This window comes from Sciurus vulgaris (genome assembly GCF_902686455.1).
Source record: "Sciurus vulgaris genome assembly, chromosome: 1".
NCBI classification, from domain to species: domain Eukaryota; kingdom Metazoa; phylum Chordata; class Mammalia; order Rodentia; family Sciuridae; genus Sciurus; species Sciurus vulgaris.
Window position 1 is genome coordinate 185,814,547 of NC_136461.1, and position 21,482 is coordinate 185,836,028.

The 21,482-nt window shown below is 33.3% G+C and overlaps 1 protein-coding gene across 2 annotated transcripts in view; it reads right to left on the bottom strand.

Annotated features, from left to right (window-relative positions):
* CSMD3 (CUB and Sushi multiple domains 3) overlaps positions 1 to 21,482 on the bottom strand; it is a 1,211,679-nt gene that overhangs the window by 394,138 nt on the left and 796,059 nt on the right. For both annotated transcript variants that reach the window (XM_079134049.1, XM_079134050.1), the window contains 2 exons: positions 8,490 to 8,628; positions 843 to 1,030 (listed from right to left, as the gene is read on the bottom strand). In XM_079134049.1, the coding sequence (XP_078990175.1) occupies positions 843 to 1,030; positions 8,490 to 8,628 (327 nt within the window). The remainder of the gene's footprint in view (positions 1 to 842; positions 1,031 to 8,489; positions 8,629 to 21,482) is intronic.

Here is a 21,482-nt window from a genome sequence, read left to right on the forward strand (position 1 = left end):
AGTCACAAATGTATAAATTGGCAAGATGTTTATAAATAAAGATTTTTTTTCTATGTAAATTCTAGAATTAAAAAAAAAACCTTTAAATAACACATAGTTTAGATTTTTTAAGCAGAAGTATGAACTTTTTTTAAAAGAATTGTTTTCACGATACCTTTATTTTATTTTATTTTATTTATGTGATGCTGAGGCTCAAACCCAGTACCTCATATATGCTAGGCAAGTTCTCTACCACTGAGCTATGGCCCCAGTCCTGAGAAATATGAGTTTTTAATCAGGATTATTGTGAACTGATTCCAACACTCTGAACTATAGTTTGTTTTAATATAGTGTTTGTTTGATCAGTTATTTTAATCATATTTCTATATGTATAAATTTTACTTTTTAATCTCAGTATAATTTTTAGTCTTTTATACTAAATAAAATTGTATATTTTAAATAGAAAATGTGTGAAATTCATATGAGTAAAATTTTTAAAAATTGAATTTGTGAAGTAAAAGTTAAAAGAATATGTCATTGTTCATATATATCTTAAACTGGCATTTATTACCTATTGTCTCCTTTTAAAATGTTGCATAAATAATTAGTACACGACTCATTTTTAAAGAATTGTTTGATACTTCTAACATTTCCTTAGTATTTCCTTAAATAGGTACTGTTAGAAAATCCATTGCAGGATTTACTAAAACATATATCTTATAAAGCAATAGCATTCTTAAAGCTCAAGAAAAGCTTTGCTTTAAAAAAAAATAAAGCTACTAATTCTATTAATAATACAATGATAATACAAAATTCAGGGCAAGCAGAATAGAGAAATCAAAAAATATTTCCTAATTACTTACTTTCATAATGAATCTTGAAACCATTATTAGAACGACTGTTGTCTGTTGTAAAGAGTAGGTATATGAAATTACTGCTACTAAATAGAAACTGGGGCACCTGTGTGCCATTGTAAGACCCAAGCAAGGGTGAAAGAAGATTTGGACCATCATGAACTTCCAGAACATCATAATTCAGCTCAGTCTGAAATCTAAGATTAAAACACATATGGAAATGTATTAGAATAATGCTATGTAGGAAAATTATGCTTTAAATTGTTTTAAATCACCACTTAAAATTTTTACCATATTTATAATTTTCTTTAATTTCTCTAATATTTAAGATATCAGTTCAACCTTCTCCTTTTAAAATACCAAAATTATAAACTCATTCCTATGGAAAATGATCATTGAAAAGGTATAAGTACATGCTCATTCATAAGTAAAACAGTTTTCAAATGTTGTGGTTATTATCACCAATAAATAAATGGACTGTTCATCAACTAAGTATATTTCTTGATTCACTTCCAGTTGCTGTAATCATTTCTATGGAAAACTGTGATTCATATTATTTTCAAATCAGTAATCATTTTCTTATCTTAATATTCTATACATTTTAATTCCAAAACCTGTTCTATATATTTTGGACAAATTTTTCTTGGCAATTAAAATTCACATATAGTTTGTATTTGAAAATAATATTTCAAATAGTATAAATTATAAGTAGATAACAATAAATAGTAGTTCTACATATAAGGTAATAACTAATGATGATTTATTTGATATTTACTAAGTACTTGAAACTGTTAAATTTACCTTTATAAATTTGTTTAATAATCCCAGTAAACCTATAAAGTAGCTTCTATTATTTTACCTACTCTACAGGTAAGGAAACTGAGATATTTAGAACTTAAAACAGCATCATATTTTCTTAAATGATAGAGTCCTCATCATCATTTGACTCTAACAACTAGGCTGTGCTAGCTGCTTTTATCAATAGTTTTCATTATTTCTGCTGCTGTTTTCAATTTTTTAAAAGATTATTATTTTGTAAATGCAATAAATACAGAGCCAATTTTAACATATGATATACATACACATACATACATATACATTTAAACATACACACATTCTTTTTGTATCAGATAATTAAACTCTCATGCATTCATGAAAAGCTGAACATCTAATTAATTGTTTTTCCCACGTTGACCCAAAAACCCAGGAAATTGTTTTGGAACTTCTACCAAGATTTTCCTACACATCTTCAGTTTCAGCTTCAATATGTTGACAGGAAGACCTTCTCTGGCCTCACAATGTAGGCTACTTTCTCTACTACACTGCACAGTTTGCTATGTTCTTTGTGATACTAATCACAGTTGTGTTTGCTAGTTTGACAAATCTATAAGCATGTCTGTTTTGTCAATTCTTTTGTATATAGATATAGTAAACATACAATAAATATTTACTGGATAAATTAAAGAACAAATATATTTTAACAACAAAATGTCTTTTCTCCAGAACAGTTACCAAATTTACAAAAATAAGTATTCAACATAATTGGGTGTTTTAGCATTACCCGTGTATTTTCACACATTTAAAATGCATTTTCCAATATATTTTCAGTATTATTTTTCTATTATCTCCAGTACACTTTAAGGAACATTTCAGAGAATAATTTATTATCATACTTATCAGAATTTTTCAGCATATAAGATTAAACCACAGTATTCCTCAAAATAAAACAAAACAAAATAAAACTCAAACCAAGGCAAAACTAATGCCTACACAACTGAGTGGATACAATTTCACAAATTCTTATTTCATTATATCATAGCAACCTCTGATATGATTATGAAATGACATATGAGGAGTCAAAATAAAGTACATAATTTAATGCCATTTAAGAAGTAATAATTGGAAAGTTTTTCAATTTCTATCCTTTTACATCCTGTTAAGCAAAATGCTTGATAAAATGTGTGAATTTTACTCATTCATCTTACTTCTAATATTGCAACCTTTAAAATATTGCATTTTCCCAAAAAAATCTGTAATAATAATATAGAAAAGGAAAGATACAAGTCATCCTAAGTCCTTTAAGAGAATGATCAGGTAATTACGCATTGTGAATGCCTTGTATGGTTGCTTTGTAGTCAATCTATTGTGAATATTGAAATTGGAGTTTCACTTTGATAGCTAGTCAGCTGACAACAGACAAATTAAAATACATGGAAGAGTCAGGATTACTTGGAATTGAAACATAAAGAGACTTAATTCTTAATAGAATAGCAGCATTAACTGGTAATATAGAGGACATTGTTCAGTAGCTGTGAATATTTAAAAAGAAAATCATTACAGATTTACTCTAAGGAACTATAAAAATATAACATGCAAAATGGATAGGGTTACACAATAAATTAAATTTCACTCATTTTGTGTATTAAGATGGTTGTATAAATTTCTCATGAATGACCTCAATCTACCATTCATATATGACATTAAATATATTGGTTATGATGAAAATAATAATCACAAGATGAGTTTAAAATTGAAATGGGGCCTAATCGTATTCATGTATTGTCGTCCTTAAAAAACATTCTTGGTATAATTCAAACCCATTCTGGTCAAATTGAAATAATCCTCATTAACTTAAATATTAAAGCAAACAAACAAACAAAACCTCTGGGAGACTGATACTGATACATTTGTCAGGGAGCTGAAGACAGGAAAAGGAAAGGAAAGACATACTTTGGATGATTGATAGTAAAATGAGTTTGTCTTACTGAGTTAGGAGCTGCCAGATAGAAAATTTAGAAACTGTTAGAAGAGGTGAAAATAAAAGTTCCTCTGCAGATCTGAGAATAAGATATCGAACTTTTGGATGAATTAAAAACACATAAACCTTTTGAAAACCACATACTTGTTGGTATTATTGTAATTTTGTTTTGTATTTGATAGAAATCATATTTCTAAAGATCTCATTGACTTATTCTGTTTGAGAGAATCTCAAGGAGGCAAGTAATTACTAATATATCTGTAAATAATACAAATACTTTTTTCTGTACATTAATTCTAGTCAATTTTTGTATTTGAGAATAATTACAGGATAATTTTATTTGAGCTTTTAAAATTTATTTTCAACCAAGTCAGTTTATGTTATTCATGAATTTTATAATAAATATAATGTATTACTTGCAATCAAATTCTATGAACATATCTTAGAATGAAAGGAAATATTAAAAAGTTTGGTTACCTGTGTTCCTAGAAGAGCTTAGAAATCAGAACAGAATCAGGTTTTCCAAGAATCTAGTATGTGTCAAATACTTCTAAATAATATCCTGCTTCTCAAACTAATCTTTAGTAAAAATGAAGCACCAAAACATTATAGGATCAATATACAAGGAAGTGTATGTGTATGTGTGTCTACTTTCCAAGTGACTACTTTTTTCAATAAACTAATGGTTAAAATGCATTTATTTATTTATTTATTTATTTATTTATTTATTTTTTATTTATTTTTTTATTTTTTATTTTTTTTATTTTTTAACTTAATGAAGTGCCTTACTCGTCCCTTTACTCCTGCCACAAGATGGCTAGGTAATACAAGTATAATCTTACAGGAATCAATTTTCCTACAAAGCACATGGAGTATGGACAGCACTTAAGCCAAGTCTCAAAACCTTAAAAGATCTTTAGGAAAGAAGAAATGGAAGAAGACAGATATATTTTTTTTTTCTTCCAGATAACTGCAAATCAAGAATCTTATAAGGCTTTTTCTTATAGGGCAGGGGGAGCTAGCTAATAGTGAGCTCAAGCCCCAAAGAGAACATTTCATTGTAGACATGTCAGATTCAGGGGCTGGGGTGGTAGCTTGGTAGTAGAGTGATTGTTTAGCATATGTAAGACCATGGATTCAGTCCCCAGCACTATGGAAAAAAAGGGGGAGGGATATTTGGAACTTTATTTTATTTACATAAAATATGATTTAAAGAAAATATATTGATATGGCTCGCTCTGTTTATTCTAAAATACTGAAAATAGCATCCTTCAATTCTTAAGTCATTCTAACCTGATTTTTCCAGCTAATTAATAAGGAATAGTTTCTTAAAGAATTGGTATCAAGGAGGTGAAAGAGTTGGACTGGTAATTTAGAAATTGAGAAATGAGGCACAGTTGTTACTGTGCACAAGTATTGAATATTACTTTTCACTTTAGTTTTCTTGCTTCTAGTCTACTTAAAAAGATTTGTGTCTTAATAAATATATAAGAATAAAATAGTGACAGAATAAAGAGTTTTTAGTAACTATATTTATAGAAAATAAATTAGGGTTTTGTCTAACTAGTGTGACTTCTTATAAAAATGGCTGGAAAGATTTCACTAGAAAGGTAAATTTGGAATGGTCTATATTATGTACACCCACTTTTGACAATTCTAAAGGTATCTAAACAAGATAGGCAAGCAGTCAAGTGGCTCATGGTATCCACCAGTGATAGAAGATATCTGGTAACAATTTTGGACAGAAAATACAGTGCCTTTAATCAAAAGTTCAAATTCAAAATTAAACTATATATGCTCTGAACTGCAGTCTTCACTTTGTAATCAAACTGTTTTTCAAGTGGGCAGCTTTAAGTAGCCTACTTTGTGCTGAAAGATATAAGGTGTTTACTTATTTAATGACAATTAATTATTCTCCTAAACAAACGGGAGATGCTTTTGAATACAATAATGCACTTTCATTCATTTTGCTTTAACTCATTTTCTGGTCTTATGTTGTACGCTTATGCAGCATTTTAAAACTGAATATAAGAAAGTGATAATTTAAAGTTTGGCTATAGTTTCAGTCAGTTGGAAGGTGAAGAGAGGGTGAATTAATTCTTCTTAGAAGAACACTGTTTTTGATTTTAAAAAGAAAGGCATGATCCATTCCATTCCCTAACATCACCTAATTGGGTAGTCAGGGAAACTAATAGTTAAATTGTTCTGCATAGAAGTAACAGGTATTTTGTGATTTGCCCTGCCACATACTGGAGACGGGCAGGAGAATGGGGAAACAAGGATTGACGATATTAAAGGAAAAGGAGATAAAGACAGAAAAGGATCTGGGATAAGACATGGGACTGTGGTGATACATGCAATTACTCTCATGAGTGATAGGGACTATGAAGACAATTTAGGACAACAAAAGCTTACTTAATCTTAAATTATTCTGAATTGTACACTAATCCTCTTGGTTGCCCTTTATATTATGTTTTTTTTTGTGTGTGTGTGTGTGTGTGTGTGTGTGTGTGTGTGTAAGAATGAAGGAAAGTGATACAAATAAGGAACAGTAATGTTGAGAGGAAAGCAGTGTCAGGTTCTCACAAGTGAGATGATTCTGAGAGAAGAAATCAGAGCCAGAAGTAGAATAGAAAACAAAACATAGCAACAAAAACCAAGAAATCAGTGAGAACTGACTGATACATGTCATAAACTATACAAACATAATGAAATGTGAAATTTTTCAATTATATTTACACCATAACTTCTTTTTTAAAACAATCTTGATATAATTTTTAAATTGTAGATGGGCACAATCTTCTATTTATTTATTTATTTTTATGTGGTAATAAGGATCAAACCCAGTGCCTCACACATGCGGCAAGTGGTAGAGGCAAGCACTCTACCGCTGAGCTACAGCCCCAGTCCACATCATAACTTTTGATATAAAACAATAATAAATCTAAAATAGAAAATACCTCATATACTTGATATATATAGTTTTCACTTAAAATGGCATTAATTATGATAGGTTGACAAATGTTTATGTTTCAAATGAAATACTCTAAGTTTTACAAATGAAAAATATGGACAAAAATCTGTTCTGTTGTTTCAAATCAATGTAATTTTTATAGTACTCAATAATGTAATCAATAATATCATGCTATATTGTATATTTCAAAGCAAATAGAATTCTATTTGGTATAGTTAGTTAATTAAGTTCCCACTCAGAGAACCACAATATTTGATGAAGATTTGATAATGAATAAATAATATGCTTTTTAATCATCCTAAAATTATTATGGCAACAGAAACCATGTCAAATAATGAAGAAAGGATATGGTTTTAAAATAAGATGAAATGAACTCTTCTGAATTATTTCAAATAAAAACTTCTTTAAAATATATTGTTATGGCATAAATTGTATCCCTTAAAATTTTTATTTTGCAATTTATGTATTTTTAATTTTTTTGTGCTAGAAACTCAGGATGCTTGACCACTGAGCCCTATACCCAACACTTTTTATGTTTTATTTTGAGTCAGGGTTTTGCTAAGTTGCTTAGGGTCTTTCTAAATTGCTGAAGCTGGCTTTGAACTCACAATCCTCCTGCTTTAGCCCCCAAGTTGCAGGGATTACAGGTGTGTGCTACTATGCATGACTCTATCTTTAAACTCTTAATCCCCAGTAACTCAAGAATGTGACCATGGACAAAGGCCCTTAAAGAGGTAATTAAGATAAAATAAGGTCATATGAGGAGAACTCTTAATTCAATGTGTATGACTGGCATCTGTAGAAAAAGAGATTAGGGTACAGGCATGCACTGACAGATCATGTGACTGGACAAAGAGAAAGGCCAGAAGAGACAATTATTTTGACACTTTGATCTCAAACTTCTAGCATTCAGAGTTGTAAGAAAATAAATTTCTGTTTTTAGGGCCCCTAGTCTGTACTATTTAGTTATGGTAGCCCTAGCAAACTAATATAGTCATAGTAAGGTGGTGTAGGTTATAGTAAGGTAGAACAATCCCATAAAATGCATAATATATTATACCTGTTAAAAAATCCTTTCTTCCTATGCAAATGTTAACACTAGCATTGATGGAATCAATGAAGGATTTTTTGAGTAAAGGAAGGGTGAAGTTATATTTGTAAAATTCAATTATCAGGTAATAATCAAGATATTCTGCAGTATTTATATTCTTATGAAATGGATTCAGTGCTTTAAAAAACTTTTTTATTTGTTTGAATTTAAAAAAAGAGATTAAGAAAAGAGGGTAGTCAATATACAATTGGGAAAATGTATATATAATTCCGTCTTGATCTGTTGATAGTGATCCTTAACATATCAGAAACATCATTCTTTTCATTTTTAAAATATTAAATATTACAGTCTTGCATGGTAAAAATTAATGAGTAATATTAATTTTCCTAGGAGGAAACAAGGTCAACTTTTCATTCATTAATACATATGACCTAGTCATTTTTTGGAACATGTGCATAACTTTATGACAGTGTGCATAAGTGTCTTAGGCTGCAATACAGTATCAATTTGAATGCATTTTTCACTATCTTTGCCTCCTGAACCCTAGCAAAGCAAAATTCATAACCACTTCAAAATATAGGAAAACTAAACTCATCAAGCTAAAGGTCACATTTTTATCTCAGCATTGTGCATAACACACGAAAGGTTGGTCTCACATATTTCAATAGTAAAAATACAACATGAAACAAATAGAAAATTAATTTGAAAATAGCCTGAAAGAGTAAAAGGGGGCAAACAGTCTGTAGCATTCAAGACACAACAATTGACTAATACAATAAAATTATACATTGATTTGTTAAAGGAAAAAGAGAATGTCAACTATTCTTTTATATAATCTTTTCTTTAAAAGGTAGAAAAAATATTTCCAGAGACCTTTCAAATGTAATTTTGATAGAGTGTCCAGGTTCAGCTTCAATAACCCACTCACAATTCAAAGAGTCTTTATAGTATCCTGGCCATCCTGGTGAGAGAATTACTCCACTGGGAGCTGAAAAATGGCCACCACATGGAGCTGAAAAATAAAATCAGACATAAGGAGTATAACTTTTATAGTAAGTTGTAGAAATAATTTTGGTACCAACTCTAATTTTTAAATGAATTTACATATACTTATTAAATGCTAATGAGTACAATTTTGAAAGCAAAGGTGAATAGTCAATTCATTATTAAATCCTTGTTTTCCTTTAAAAGATAATTTATTTAAAATATATGGCACAGCTATGCTTCTTCACATATAATATAATAAAATGGTCATTATCACAGGCAAAGTAGATCTTTATTTTATTTTTGGTGCTGGAGGTCAAACTCAGGACCTTGCACATGCTATGCAAGTGCTCTGCCTCTGAGCTATACCTCCAGACCCTTTAATATCTTTTTGTGTCTCTGTTGTGTTCTATATCTTCAAAGATTCAAAAAATATAAATTGTTAACTTTAGTTTCTTTCTCTTTCATTAACTGATTTATGTTAACAAACCCTGTTAATTCAAACTACCTGCTAAAACTTTGAGCTTCCATTTTCCATAATCACTACTATAATTTAGGTCATCATCAATTCAGTACCTTACTTTATTTCTCATCTACTAATTTATCTCCTCCTTCAGTTCAGCTGACAGAATATTATGTTTCAAAGTATTGATTAATCATACTATTTTCTACACATTTATTCCCTTTCCTAGACATGTATTTCAATCCCTTTTCTTTTTAACATCAAATTCAAATCCTTTGCTCATCTGTTCAAATATTTTACCCTCTGCTATTCCCTAAATTCAAACAAAATTGAAACCACAATGATAGCATTGTAGTTCCAGTAAGTACTGATTAAGGCACTTAGTATATACCCCAGCTACATCAGTTTGCTCTATTTTCAAAAAGTATACAATGAGAAATATAGTAAAGAATATTTGAAATGTTGAGAAATATTCACAAAGAAAAATTTGAAATGTATATTACATCAACTTTTCAACACATTAGAAACTATTCCCAATGACTTAACACTTTCCACTTTATATTTTTATTTTCTTTACATATATCCATTTAAACCCTCTCTTCTTTTTCTTTTCTTATTTCTTTCAGTTTTACCTAATGGAATTTCTAAAACTTATTTATTTGGACACAGTTTTTACTATTTTCCATCTTTCACATAAATTGATCTAAACAAAATAAAATAGTAAATATTTATAAATTGGTCTAAGAATTAAACACTACTATAAAATGTCCCTTTAAGTATATTATCTATGTGAAATTGCCAAAAGTTATAATTTGTATGAGATAGTGCATTCACGAAAAAATGTTTTCCTGAATAGATTTAATTTTGTTTCCTAAAAAGTTTTCAAAGGAGTCCATTTAAAAAAATATTTTATGGGGGCACTCCAAGATGGCAGACTAGAGGGTGACTGCATCTCCAGTTGCTCCTGAACCCAGGATTCAAGAAGGGGAGGCATTGAGAGACTCGGACTAAAATAGAGGCACGGGGTGAGTCTCTCCCACCCGGTGAAGCGCAGCCCGCGCGGCAGGCCCAGATTTGGGTGGCTTATTAGAGTAGGGTAGGGCAGCTAGAGTCTTCCCCAGGCAGCTCTGTGCACTCCAGTGGTGGGCTCCTCGCACAGGGCCAGATTCTTCAGCATCTCAGAGCAGGACCCCAGTGAGAGCCTTTCTGCACAGAACCAAACCTCAAGTCCCTGAACCAGGGCAGCGAGTTGCTGCCCACAGGTTGCTTCAGGGACCAGGACAGGGCAGCCAGGGACTTCCCCAAGCAGCCCGCAGCCCGGCCCCCTCCGGCGGAAAGCGCCTTTCCAGGCTAGTTCTCAGAGCAGGCCCCCCAGTGAGAGCCTTTCCACACAGAGCCAGCTCCAAGTCCTGGAACCAGTAGCGGGCTAGAGGCAGCTTTCCATGGAAGCACTGCATTATCAAGTTACTCCAAGACTTCAGGCTACTGAAGGCAGGAAGATGATACACTGGAAATCTACAGGGACACTATAAGCCAATAGAAGAATTCTGCAATATCACAAAGTCCCACTGACATTTGACCAATATGGGAAGAAAATGTCCCAAACAAACCTAGATACTATATCAATAAAACCCAATGACAGCACAGCAGAAGAAATATCACAAAGGGAGTTCAGAAAGTACATAATTCAAACAATCAGGAAAGCAAATGAAGACATGAAAGAGCAAATGCAGGCATTGAAGGAGGAGATGAAAGGGTAAATGCAGGCATTAAATGATCGCACCAATCAACAGTTAAAGGAGCAAATACGGGAAGCAAGAGATCATTCCAATAAAGAGTTAGAGATATTGAAAAAAAAAAAAACAGAAATCCTTAAAATGAAGGAAACAATAAACCAAGTTAAAAACTCCATAGAAAGCATTACCAATAGGATAGAACACCTGGAAGACAGAACCTCAGACATTGAGGACAAAATATTTAATCTTGAAAACAAAGTTGACCAAACAGAAAAGATGGTAAGAAATCATGAACAGAATCTACAAGAATTATGGGATATCATGAAAAGGCCAAATTTAAGAATTATTGGGATTGAGGAAGGCTTAGAGAAACAAACCAAAGGAATGAACAATTTATTCAATGAAATAATATCAGAAAATTTCCACAATCTGAAGAATGAAATGGAAAACCAAGTACAAGAGGCTTATAGGACTCCAAATATACAAAATTACAACAGACCCACACCAAGGCATATTATTATGAAAATACCTAACATACAAAATAAAGACAGAATTTTAAAGGCCGCTAGAGAAAAGAATCAAATTACATTCAGGGGAATCCAATAAGAATATCAACAGATTTTTCAATCCAGACCTGAAAAGCTAGAAGGGCCTGGAACAACATTTACCAAGCCCTGAAAGAAAATGGATGCCAACCAAGAATCTTACACCCAGGAAAACTTACTTTTAGATTTGACGATGAAATAAGATCCTTCAATGACAAACAAAAGCTAAAGGAATTTACAAAAAGAAAGCCAGCATTGCAGAACATTCTCAGCAAAATATTACATGAGGAAGAGATGAAAAACAACAATGAAAATCAGCAACAGGAGGAACTAGCCTAAAGGAATAGCCAAATAAAGGGGAAACCAAATCATGTCAAAAAACAAAAATGAGTCAAATGACTGGGAATACAAATCATATCACAATAATAACCCTGAATGTTAATGGCCTAAACTCATCAATCAAAAGACATAGACTGGCAGAATGGATTAAAAAGAAAAATCCAACAATATGCTGCCTGCAAGAGACACATCTCATAGAAAGAGATACCCATAGACTAAAGGTGAAAGGATGGGAAAAAACATACCACACACACAGACACAGCAAAAAAGCTGGAGTATCCATCCGCATCCTCATTTCAGATAATGTGGACTTCAAGCCAAAACTAGTCAGAAGGGATAAAGAAGGACATTACATACTGCTTAAGGGAAGCATAAATCAGCAAGACATAACAATCATCAATATCTATGCCCCGAACATTGGCTCATCCATGTACGTCAAACAAATCCTTCTCAATTCCATAAATCAAATAGACCACAACACAATAATACGAGGCGATTTTAACACACCTCGCTGACTGCTGGATAGATCGTCCAAACAAAAATTGAATAAAGAAACCATAGATCTCAATAACACAATAAACAATTTAGACTTAACCAACTTATATAGAATATACCACCCAACAAAGAACGAATACACTTTCTTCTCAGCAGCACATGCATCCTTCTCTAAAATAGACCATGTTTTATGCCACAAAGCTACTGTTAGCAAATACAAGAAGATAGAGATACTACCTTGTACTCTATCAGATCATAATGGATTGAAATTAGAAATAAATGACAGAATAAAAAACAGAAACTTCTCCAATACCTGGAGATTAAATAATACACTATTATATGATGAATGGATAACAGAAGACATCAGGAGGGAAATAAAAAATTCTTAGAAGTAAACGAGAACAAATACACATCATATCAAAATCTCTGGGACACTATGAAAGCAGTACTTAGAGGAAGATTTATTTCATGGGGCACATTCAATAAAAGAAGTAGAAATCAACAAATAAACAACTTAACACTACAGCTCAAAGCCCTAGAAAAAGAAGAGCAGACCAACACCAAAAGTAGTAGAAGACAGGAAATAGTTAAAATCAGAGCCAAAATCAATGAAATTGAAACAAAAGAAACAATTGGAAAAATTAACAAAATAAATAGTTGGTTCTTTGAAAAAATAAACAGAATTGATAAACCCTTAGACACACTAACAATGAGAAAGAGGAGAAAACTCAAATTACTAAAATTTGGAATGAACAAGGAATTATCACAACAGACACGAGTGAAATACAAAACATAATTAGAAGCTATTTTGAAAATCTATACTCCAACACAACAGAAAACCTCCACGACATCAACAAGTTTCTAGAGACATATGAATTACCTAAACTGAACAAGGAGGACATACACAACTTAAATAAATCAATTTCAAGCAATGAAATAGAAGAGGTCATCAAAAGCCTAGGAACAAAGAAAAGTCTGGGACCAGATGGGTTCTTAGCCGAGTTCTACAAAATCTTTAAAGAAGAGCACATTCCAATACTCCTCAAAGTATTCCATAAAATAGAAGAGGAGGGAACCCTCCCAAACTCACTCTATGAAGCCAATATCACCCTGATACCTAATCCAGACAGAGACATATCATGGAAAGAAAATTTCAGACCAATATCCTTAGTGAACATCGATGCAAAAATTCTCAACAAAATTTTAGCAAATCGCATACAAAAATATATTAAAAAGATAGTGCACCACGATCAAGTGGGTTTTATCCTAGGGATGCAAGGTTGGTTCAACATCCGGAAATCAATAAATGTCATTCACCATATCAACGGAGTAAAAGGTAAGAATCACATGATTATTTCAATAGATGCAGAAAAAGCATTCAATAAAATACAGCATCCCTTCATGTTCAAAATGCTAGAGAAAATTGGGGTAGTGGGAACATTCCTTAACATTGTAAAGGCCATCTACAATAAGCCCATGGCCAATATCATTCTAAATGGAGAAAAACTGAAAGCATTCCCCCTAAAAACTGGAACAAGGCAGGGATGCCCTCTTTCACCACTTCTATTCAACATCATTCTTGAGACTCTAGCCAGAGCAATTAGACAAACCAAAGAAATTAAATGGTACGAATTGGAAAAGAGGAACTCAAACTATCCCTGTTCACTGATGACATGATTATATATTTAGAGGAACCTGGAAATTCCACCAGAAAACTCTTAGAACTCATAAGTGAATTCAGTAAAGTAGCAGGTTACAAGATCTATGCTCATAAATCCAATGCATTTTTATACATAAGTGATGAATCTTCAGAAAGAGAAATTAGGAAAACTACCCCATTCACAATAGCCTCGAAAAAAATAAAATACTTGGGAATCAATCTCACAAAAGAGGTGAAAGACCTCTACAATGAGAACTACAGAACACTAAAGAAAGAAATTAAAGAAAACCTTAGAAGATGGAAAGATCTCCCATGTTCTTGGATAGGCTGAATTAATATTGTCAAAATGGCCATACTACCAAAAGTGCTATACTGATTCAATGCAATTCCAATTAAAATCTCAATGATGTACCTTACAGAAATAGAGCAAGCAATCATGAAATTCATCTGGAAGAATAAGAAACCCAGAATAGCTAAAGCAATCCTCAGTAGAAAGAGCGAAGCAGGGGGTATCGCAATACCAGATCTTCAACTCTATTACATAGCAATAGTAACAAAAACGGCATGGTATTGGTATCAAAATAGACAGGTAGATCAATGGTACAGAATAGAGGACATGGACACAAACCCAAGTAAATACAATTTTCTCATACTAGACAAAGGTGCCAAAAATATGCAATGGAGAAAAGATAGCCTCTTCAACAAATGGTGCTGGGAAAACTGGAAATCCATATGCAACAGAATGAAACTACATCCCTGTCTCTCACCCTGCATAAAACTCAACTCAAAATGGATCAAGGACCTCGGAATCAGACCAGAGACCCTGCATCTTATAGAAGAAAAGTAGGTGCAAACCTTCAACTTGTTGGCTTAGGATCAGACTTCCTTAACAGGAATCCCATAGCACAAGAAATAAAAGCTAGAATCAAAAACTGGGATAGATTCAAACTATAGCTTTCTCTCAGCAAAGGAAACTATCAGTAATGTGAAGAGAGAGCCTACAGAGTGGGAGAATATCTTTGCCACTCATACTTCAGATAGAGCGAGTGCTAATTTCCAGAATCTATAAAGAACTCAAAAAACTCTATACCAAGAATACAAATAATCCAATCAACAAATGGGCTAAGGAAATGAACAGACACTTCACAGAAGAAGATGTACAAGCAATTCACAGATATATGAAAAAATGTTCAACATCTCTAGTAATAAGAGAAATGCAAATCAAAACTACCCTAAGATTCCATTTCACCCCAATTAGAATGGCGATTATCAAGAACACAAGCAACAATAGGTGTTGTAGAGAATGTGGGGAAAAAGGTACACTCATACATTGCTGGAGAGGTCGCAAACTAGTGCAGCCACTCTGGAAAGCAGTATGGAGAGTCCTCAGAAAGCTTGGAATGGAACCACCATTTGACCCAGCTATCCCACTCCTTGGCCTATACCCAAAGGACATAACATCAGCATACTACAGAGATACAGCCACATCAATGTTCATAGCTGCTCAATTCACCATAGCCAGATTGTGGAACCAACCTAGATGCCCTTCAGTTGATGAATGGATAAAGAAACTGTGGCATATATATACAATGGAATATTACTCTTCCATGAAGAATGATAAAATTATGGCATTTGCAGGCAAATGGATGAAATTGGAGGATATCATGCTAAGTGAGATAAGCCAATCTCAAAAAACTAAAGGATGAATGATCTCGCTGATAAGCGGATGAGGACATATAAGGGGGGGTATGAGGGGTTAGCGTTAGGGTTAGGGTTAGGTTTAGGGTTAGGAATAAGGAAGGTGTTAAGAATGGAGGAAGGAAGGACTGTATAGAGGGAAAATAGGGGTGGGAAGGGTGGGGGGAAGGGAAAAAAATAACAATGAATCAAACAATATTGCCCTATGTAAATTTGTTTTTTAATTAAAATAAATAAATAATAAAAAGAATAAAAAATATTTTATGGATGGACACAATATCTTTAACTTATTTGTTTATTTTTTTAATGTGGTGCTGAGAATCAAACCCAGTGCTTCACATGTGTTAAGCAGGCAATGTACCACTGAGCCACAATCCCATCCTGAAGAGTCCATTTCTTAAGGATTATTTACTCTTTCTAGTTAAGATAACTCAAAATCAGGTTTTTTTGTAGGGTTTCCATATATTTCAAAATTAAATTATTGAGTAATTGTCAAGTACATTATCGTATTTTAAAAGACAGAGCTAAACATTTTAGTAAGAGAAGGCCCAAAATAATAGAACATTTCTGACAGAAATCTTTTTAAGTAATCAATTCATATTGTTCTAGGAAAGTATTTGTGCATTCATTAAATGATGTAATTGGTCATAAAATTAACAATTAAGTAATGGATCACAGAGGATTAAAAAATAAAGTATTGAGAGGCATTTAGTTTGACACCTTAGTCCAAAGTGTGAGAGAGATAGAACTAGGAGGGCACTTTAAAAAGTAATAAATAAAATTGTGGTAACTATCAAAAGTGGAAGGCAGTATACTATATGGAAAAATTAAAGTGAACTTTGAAACAAAGGACTAATAATACTACACATGTTACTTGTAAAGAGAAACTAACTGCACTATGAATAGTAATGGAAACACAAAGATTATAAGTTTATTGCTCGAACCTTACAATAGGAAATATACACATGTTCCTTATATTATTTAATACTTTTCTTTAATAGATTCATTTTCATTTAATTTTACATGACATATCTTGGCTCTCCCTAAGTAAAATCATTTATAAAATCATAGGTTTTATGTAATAGTGTTATTTTTTTCCCCAAATCCTTGCAAATAAATAGTAGCTATTGAAATTTAAGAATCGCTTATGCATTGAACACCTAAAATAAGCTCCTGTGTCTCCAGATTTAAAGGTACCACACTTTAAGAAAGAGCAATCTGAAAGAAAATAACAAGAATGAGAATGTGACTCAGTAGTAGAGCATTTACCTAGCATGTCTGAAGCCCTGGATTCAATCCCTAGTGACTGACTGACAGACACATACACACACACATACACACAATAAGTATCTCTGACTGAAAAAGAAAACTTTGGAATATATAGAAAGCAAGAGAACAAGACCATATTGAGATATTTTCCAAATCCCATTTCATTCATTCATGCATCTATTCAATTGTATTTTAGTTAATGGACATTATTTTGAGTCAGATATGTGCCTATGTGGCATCAGTACTAATTAACACTTACTGAACATTTTCTATGTGTCAGGTGTTATGCTAAGATATCCCCTCATTTATTTTACATGATGTTCCAAATTATGCAGCCAAGTAAGTATATTGTTACATATAAGAACAATGAAGTGCAAAAAAATTTAAATAATTTGAATATGAGCAGTCAAAGATTTGAAAAAAGGCAGTCTGATTTTAAAACCTTCTTTTCAATAAAATAGTTATTTTCTTTCCTCTCAGTACCCATGGTGCAAAACACAGAAACAAACAAAAAATAAAATATCATAAATTCCATCAGAGAAACATAAGCAAAAAGTAAAATGCCATAAATTCTGTAACAAAGATACATATGTCTATGTTAGAGGACATGAATAAAGTCTTCATAGAAGGTATTCTGTTTAATTTGAGTCTTCAAGGATGAGACAGGGTTTACTAGGAGGAAGAGGAGGATATTGTAAATGGAAGCAATAGCATGTACAAAGGCAGAGAGAGTTGTTAGCACAATGATTTTGAGTAATACACATGTTTTTGTAGAATCAAGAAGTAATGAGAAAGATGGAAAAAGATTAGAAAAGGATCTGGTATGTTATAGTATAGAAAATAGCAATTCAAAACATAGGGTACATACACATTTATAGACAAAGGATAAGATTTTCATTTAAATGGAACTTGCAAGTAAAAATGTATTAGAGGCAGTACACTAGGAGTTTGTAAGATCAGTTAAGAGAGTGAATTCTCTAGGAAAAGAATATTTCTGAAATAAAGCTTTTATAAGGAGAAGTGAAAATGAGACATCTTAAAGGTAGAGTCATAGCATTTAATGAAGACAGGCAAAGAGTTAAAAGGAAGAAGCCTAAACTGGTCCTTGGGCCCTTGGCACATACATGCCATTGCTAATTCCATTCAGCAAAACGAGGAACACAAAACAGGGAGTAGTTTTATATGGGAAGCCAGTGAGATTCAATGCTGAGATCCAAGGGTCTGCAAAATATCAAAAGAAAAATTGGAAAATGGAATATGGAGCTCTGGGCTCTTTTGGGAATCATCTTCAACATAAGTTGGTATTGAAGTTTCAATATGGGTAGAAGGTAAAGATGAACATTTAGAGGAAGAAATCAAGTATAGTTGAATATGCTGTGGCAGGAGGAACCCTGGGCCCAGGGTTACGCCACGTGCATCTGAAGATGGCGACTGGCAGAGAGCAAAGGGCATTCTGATTATGCATGGAGAAAGGCAGAATGCGTTTACAATTGGCCATATTATAATCAGTTCAGCTGCCTAGCGCGTGGACAGATATACTTTACTTTATGCTTGAGCGAGGGATCGCTTGACCTTTAACAGGATTGGATGGACATATCTGGTTACAATTGCTTATGCATGAGACTGCTTATATATTGAGGGTGTTATTTGAATAAAGGGGAAGCTGCTTGATGAACCTTTGAAGTACGTGTCTTCTGTCCCGCTGGTCAGGCCGTAAGCATGAGAAGCGGCGGTTTTAGGTAAGCGAAAAGGGAAAGAAGCCATGCCGAACCGCTTGGAGCAAGCCAGGCGAAGGGGCTGCGGTTTTCCTCCGTAAGCGGAGCCGCTTGAAGCAGCCCCTCGGCAAACAGCAGCGGTTCTCGGTAATTGGTGGCCTGGATGGCGATCAAATGAGGATCGAACTGGGAAATGGTTGAGCGCTCAGGTATATAAGAAACAGTTTCGCTAGCATAATTAATGAGAAGGTTTCCCTATTTGAGGAAACGGTGGCCTTAAGGTTTTAACAGAAGGTTCCCCTAGAGAGGGAATATTAACTGAAGATTCTCCTAGAGAGAGAATATATTGAAAGGCTGTCCCAAGAGACAGCAAAGGATGTCCCATAACAAATATGTGTAAATTAATGTTTGTGTTACCTTTTCTTGTTTGGTTTCTGTTTGTTGTTGTTATAGCATTGTGTACATTAGTTCGTTTTTGTCTGACTTCCAAAAAACCAAAATTTCAAAAACAGTTAAGAGAAGGGGAAAAGATATTAAAAACTGTAAAAAAAGAACAATCAAGTCAAGCTTCTGAAAGAGAAAGTAGATGTTCAGACCTCTGTGCCTCCGCCAGAGCAGTATTAACTCCAGAGATGGGAGTACAGCCAATACCTACTTTGGCTGTCGGCCCATTACCTAAAGGAACAGTGGGACTAGTTCTGGGGAAGAGTTCTTCTGCTTTAAAAGGATTAAATATTGTCCCTGGAGTTATAGACCCTGATTTTACAGGAGAAATAAAAATCCTTGCTTCTTCACCAAGAGGTGTAGCAATAATAGCTCAGGGTGATCACATAGCACAATTGTTGGTCTTACCCAGTTGCTATGATCAATATCCATCAAAAAATATTATTAAGGGAAATAAAGGGTTAGGTTCTACTGGCCAAAATATGGTCATGTTAACATGGGGTTTAAAAGATAGGCCTATGACAAAGTTAGTGATAGAAGGCAAAAGTTTTGAAGGCTTATTAGATACTGGGGCTGACAAAAGTATTATCAAAATTACAGAATGGCCAAAAGCCTGGCCACTTCAACAGGCAGATCAGACTTACAAAAGCACAGCCATATTAAAATGAAAGATGGCTAACCAGGAGTTATGTTCTGATACTGCCCGACATACTGCAGTTGCGGGCAATCCTCAATGGAATCTAAACATGCTAATAGACCAAGGACCATATGAAGGGCAAGGTAATCAGATTAATTTCCACCCCGGTGTGTATCAACAAATTAACCCTCAACTTTTAATCTATCCTTATATGGATGATATTTTGCTAGCTCATAAGGAAAAACCTGTCTTAGAGCAATGTTATAATTCCTTACTAAAGTCACTTGAAAGATGGGGCTTACATATTGCCATTAATAAAGTACAAATGACAGACACCAAAAACGTCCTGGGATCTATCATAAATCAAACTATGGTTAAACCCGCAAAAATTACCATTCAGGTGGATGAGCTTAGAACTTTAAATGATTTTCAAAAACTTTTGGGGATTAGACCTTTCCTTCATTTACCCATCTCAAGTTTAGGCCCCCTGTTTGATATTCTTAAAGGTGATTCTGACCCTCTTTCTAAGTGAGTGCTTACCCCTAAGGATCAAACAGCTCTCAAGCTTGTTGAAACAGCTATGGAAAAGGATCATCTTGATCGTATTGACCTAACTAAGCCTTTTTCATTCATTGTCTTGGCCACAAATAAGTTACCCCCATAGGAGTGTTTTGGCAAAAGGGTCCTATTCTATGGGTTCACATGAATTATGCCCCTAACAATGTCTTAGCCTTGTTTACTGAATCTGTGGCAGAATTAATCCTTAAGGCATTAAAAGTATCCCTTTCCACCTTTGGATCACATCCTTCAACTATCACTACTCCATATACTACTGATCAGATACAATATCTTGTTAATAATTCAAATTCATGGGCTGTAGTCTTTACTAGTACTTCTGCTGTGTTTGACAATCATTTGCCATCTGATCCTCTTCTCCAATTTTGGAGTCAACATCCTATAATTTTTCCTAAAGTCACCCAAAAAGAACCTATTACAGGAGTTACTCTTATATTTACTGATGGATCAAAAAATGGTACGGGTGCTATTACTAAAGATAGTGTTACAGAAACATTGTTTAATACTCTATCTGCACAACAAACTATTAGTAGCTATAGAAGTATTCAAATCCCATCCTGAACCTTTTAACCTATTCTCTGATAGCAAATACGTTGTTAATGCTGTTCAAAATTTAGAATTAACTGGTATGATTTCCCTCACCTCCACTATTACTAAATATTTGCAAAGTTAACAAAAACTTATTTGGGACAGAAAAAAATCCTTTTTTTATTGGGCATGTTTGGGCTCATACTGGCCTTCCAGGTCCTTTGAGTTTACACAATGATTTAACAGACATGACACACATCTTTAATACGCTTGAAAATGCAAAAACTTTTCATTCCAAATTTCACGTAAATGCTTCCACTCTACGCATATGCTATAAAATTACTAAGGCAACAGCTCGGGACATAGTCAAGTCTTGTGCTAAATGTGTTACATTTATTCCTAACCCCTCGTTAGGAGGAAATCCAAAAGGGCTTCAGCCCAATCATATTTGGCAAATGGATATATCTCATTATTCAGAATTTGGAAAACTACAATTCATTCATGTGTCTATTGATAATTTTCAGGATTTATTATGGCCTCTGCTCTTACTGGAGAAAAAACCAAAGATGTAATAACACACTGTTTACACTCTTTCTCCATCGTAGGAGTTCCCAAACAAATTAAAACAGATAATGGTCCTGGATATAGGTCCCAGGCCTTTAAACAATTTTGTTCCACCTTTGATATTCAACATGTCACAGGAATTCCCTCTAATCCTACTGGACAAAGCATTGTTGAGTGTGCCCATTTAATGATTAAAAACATGCTTTATAAACT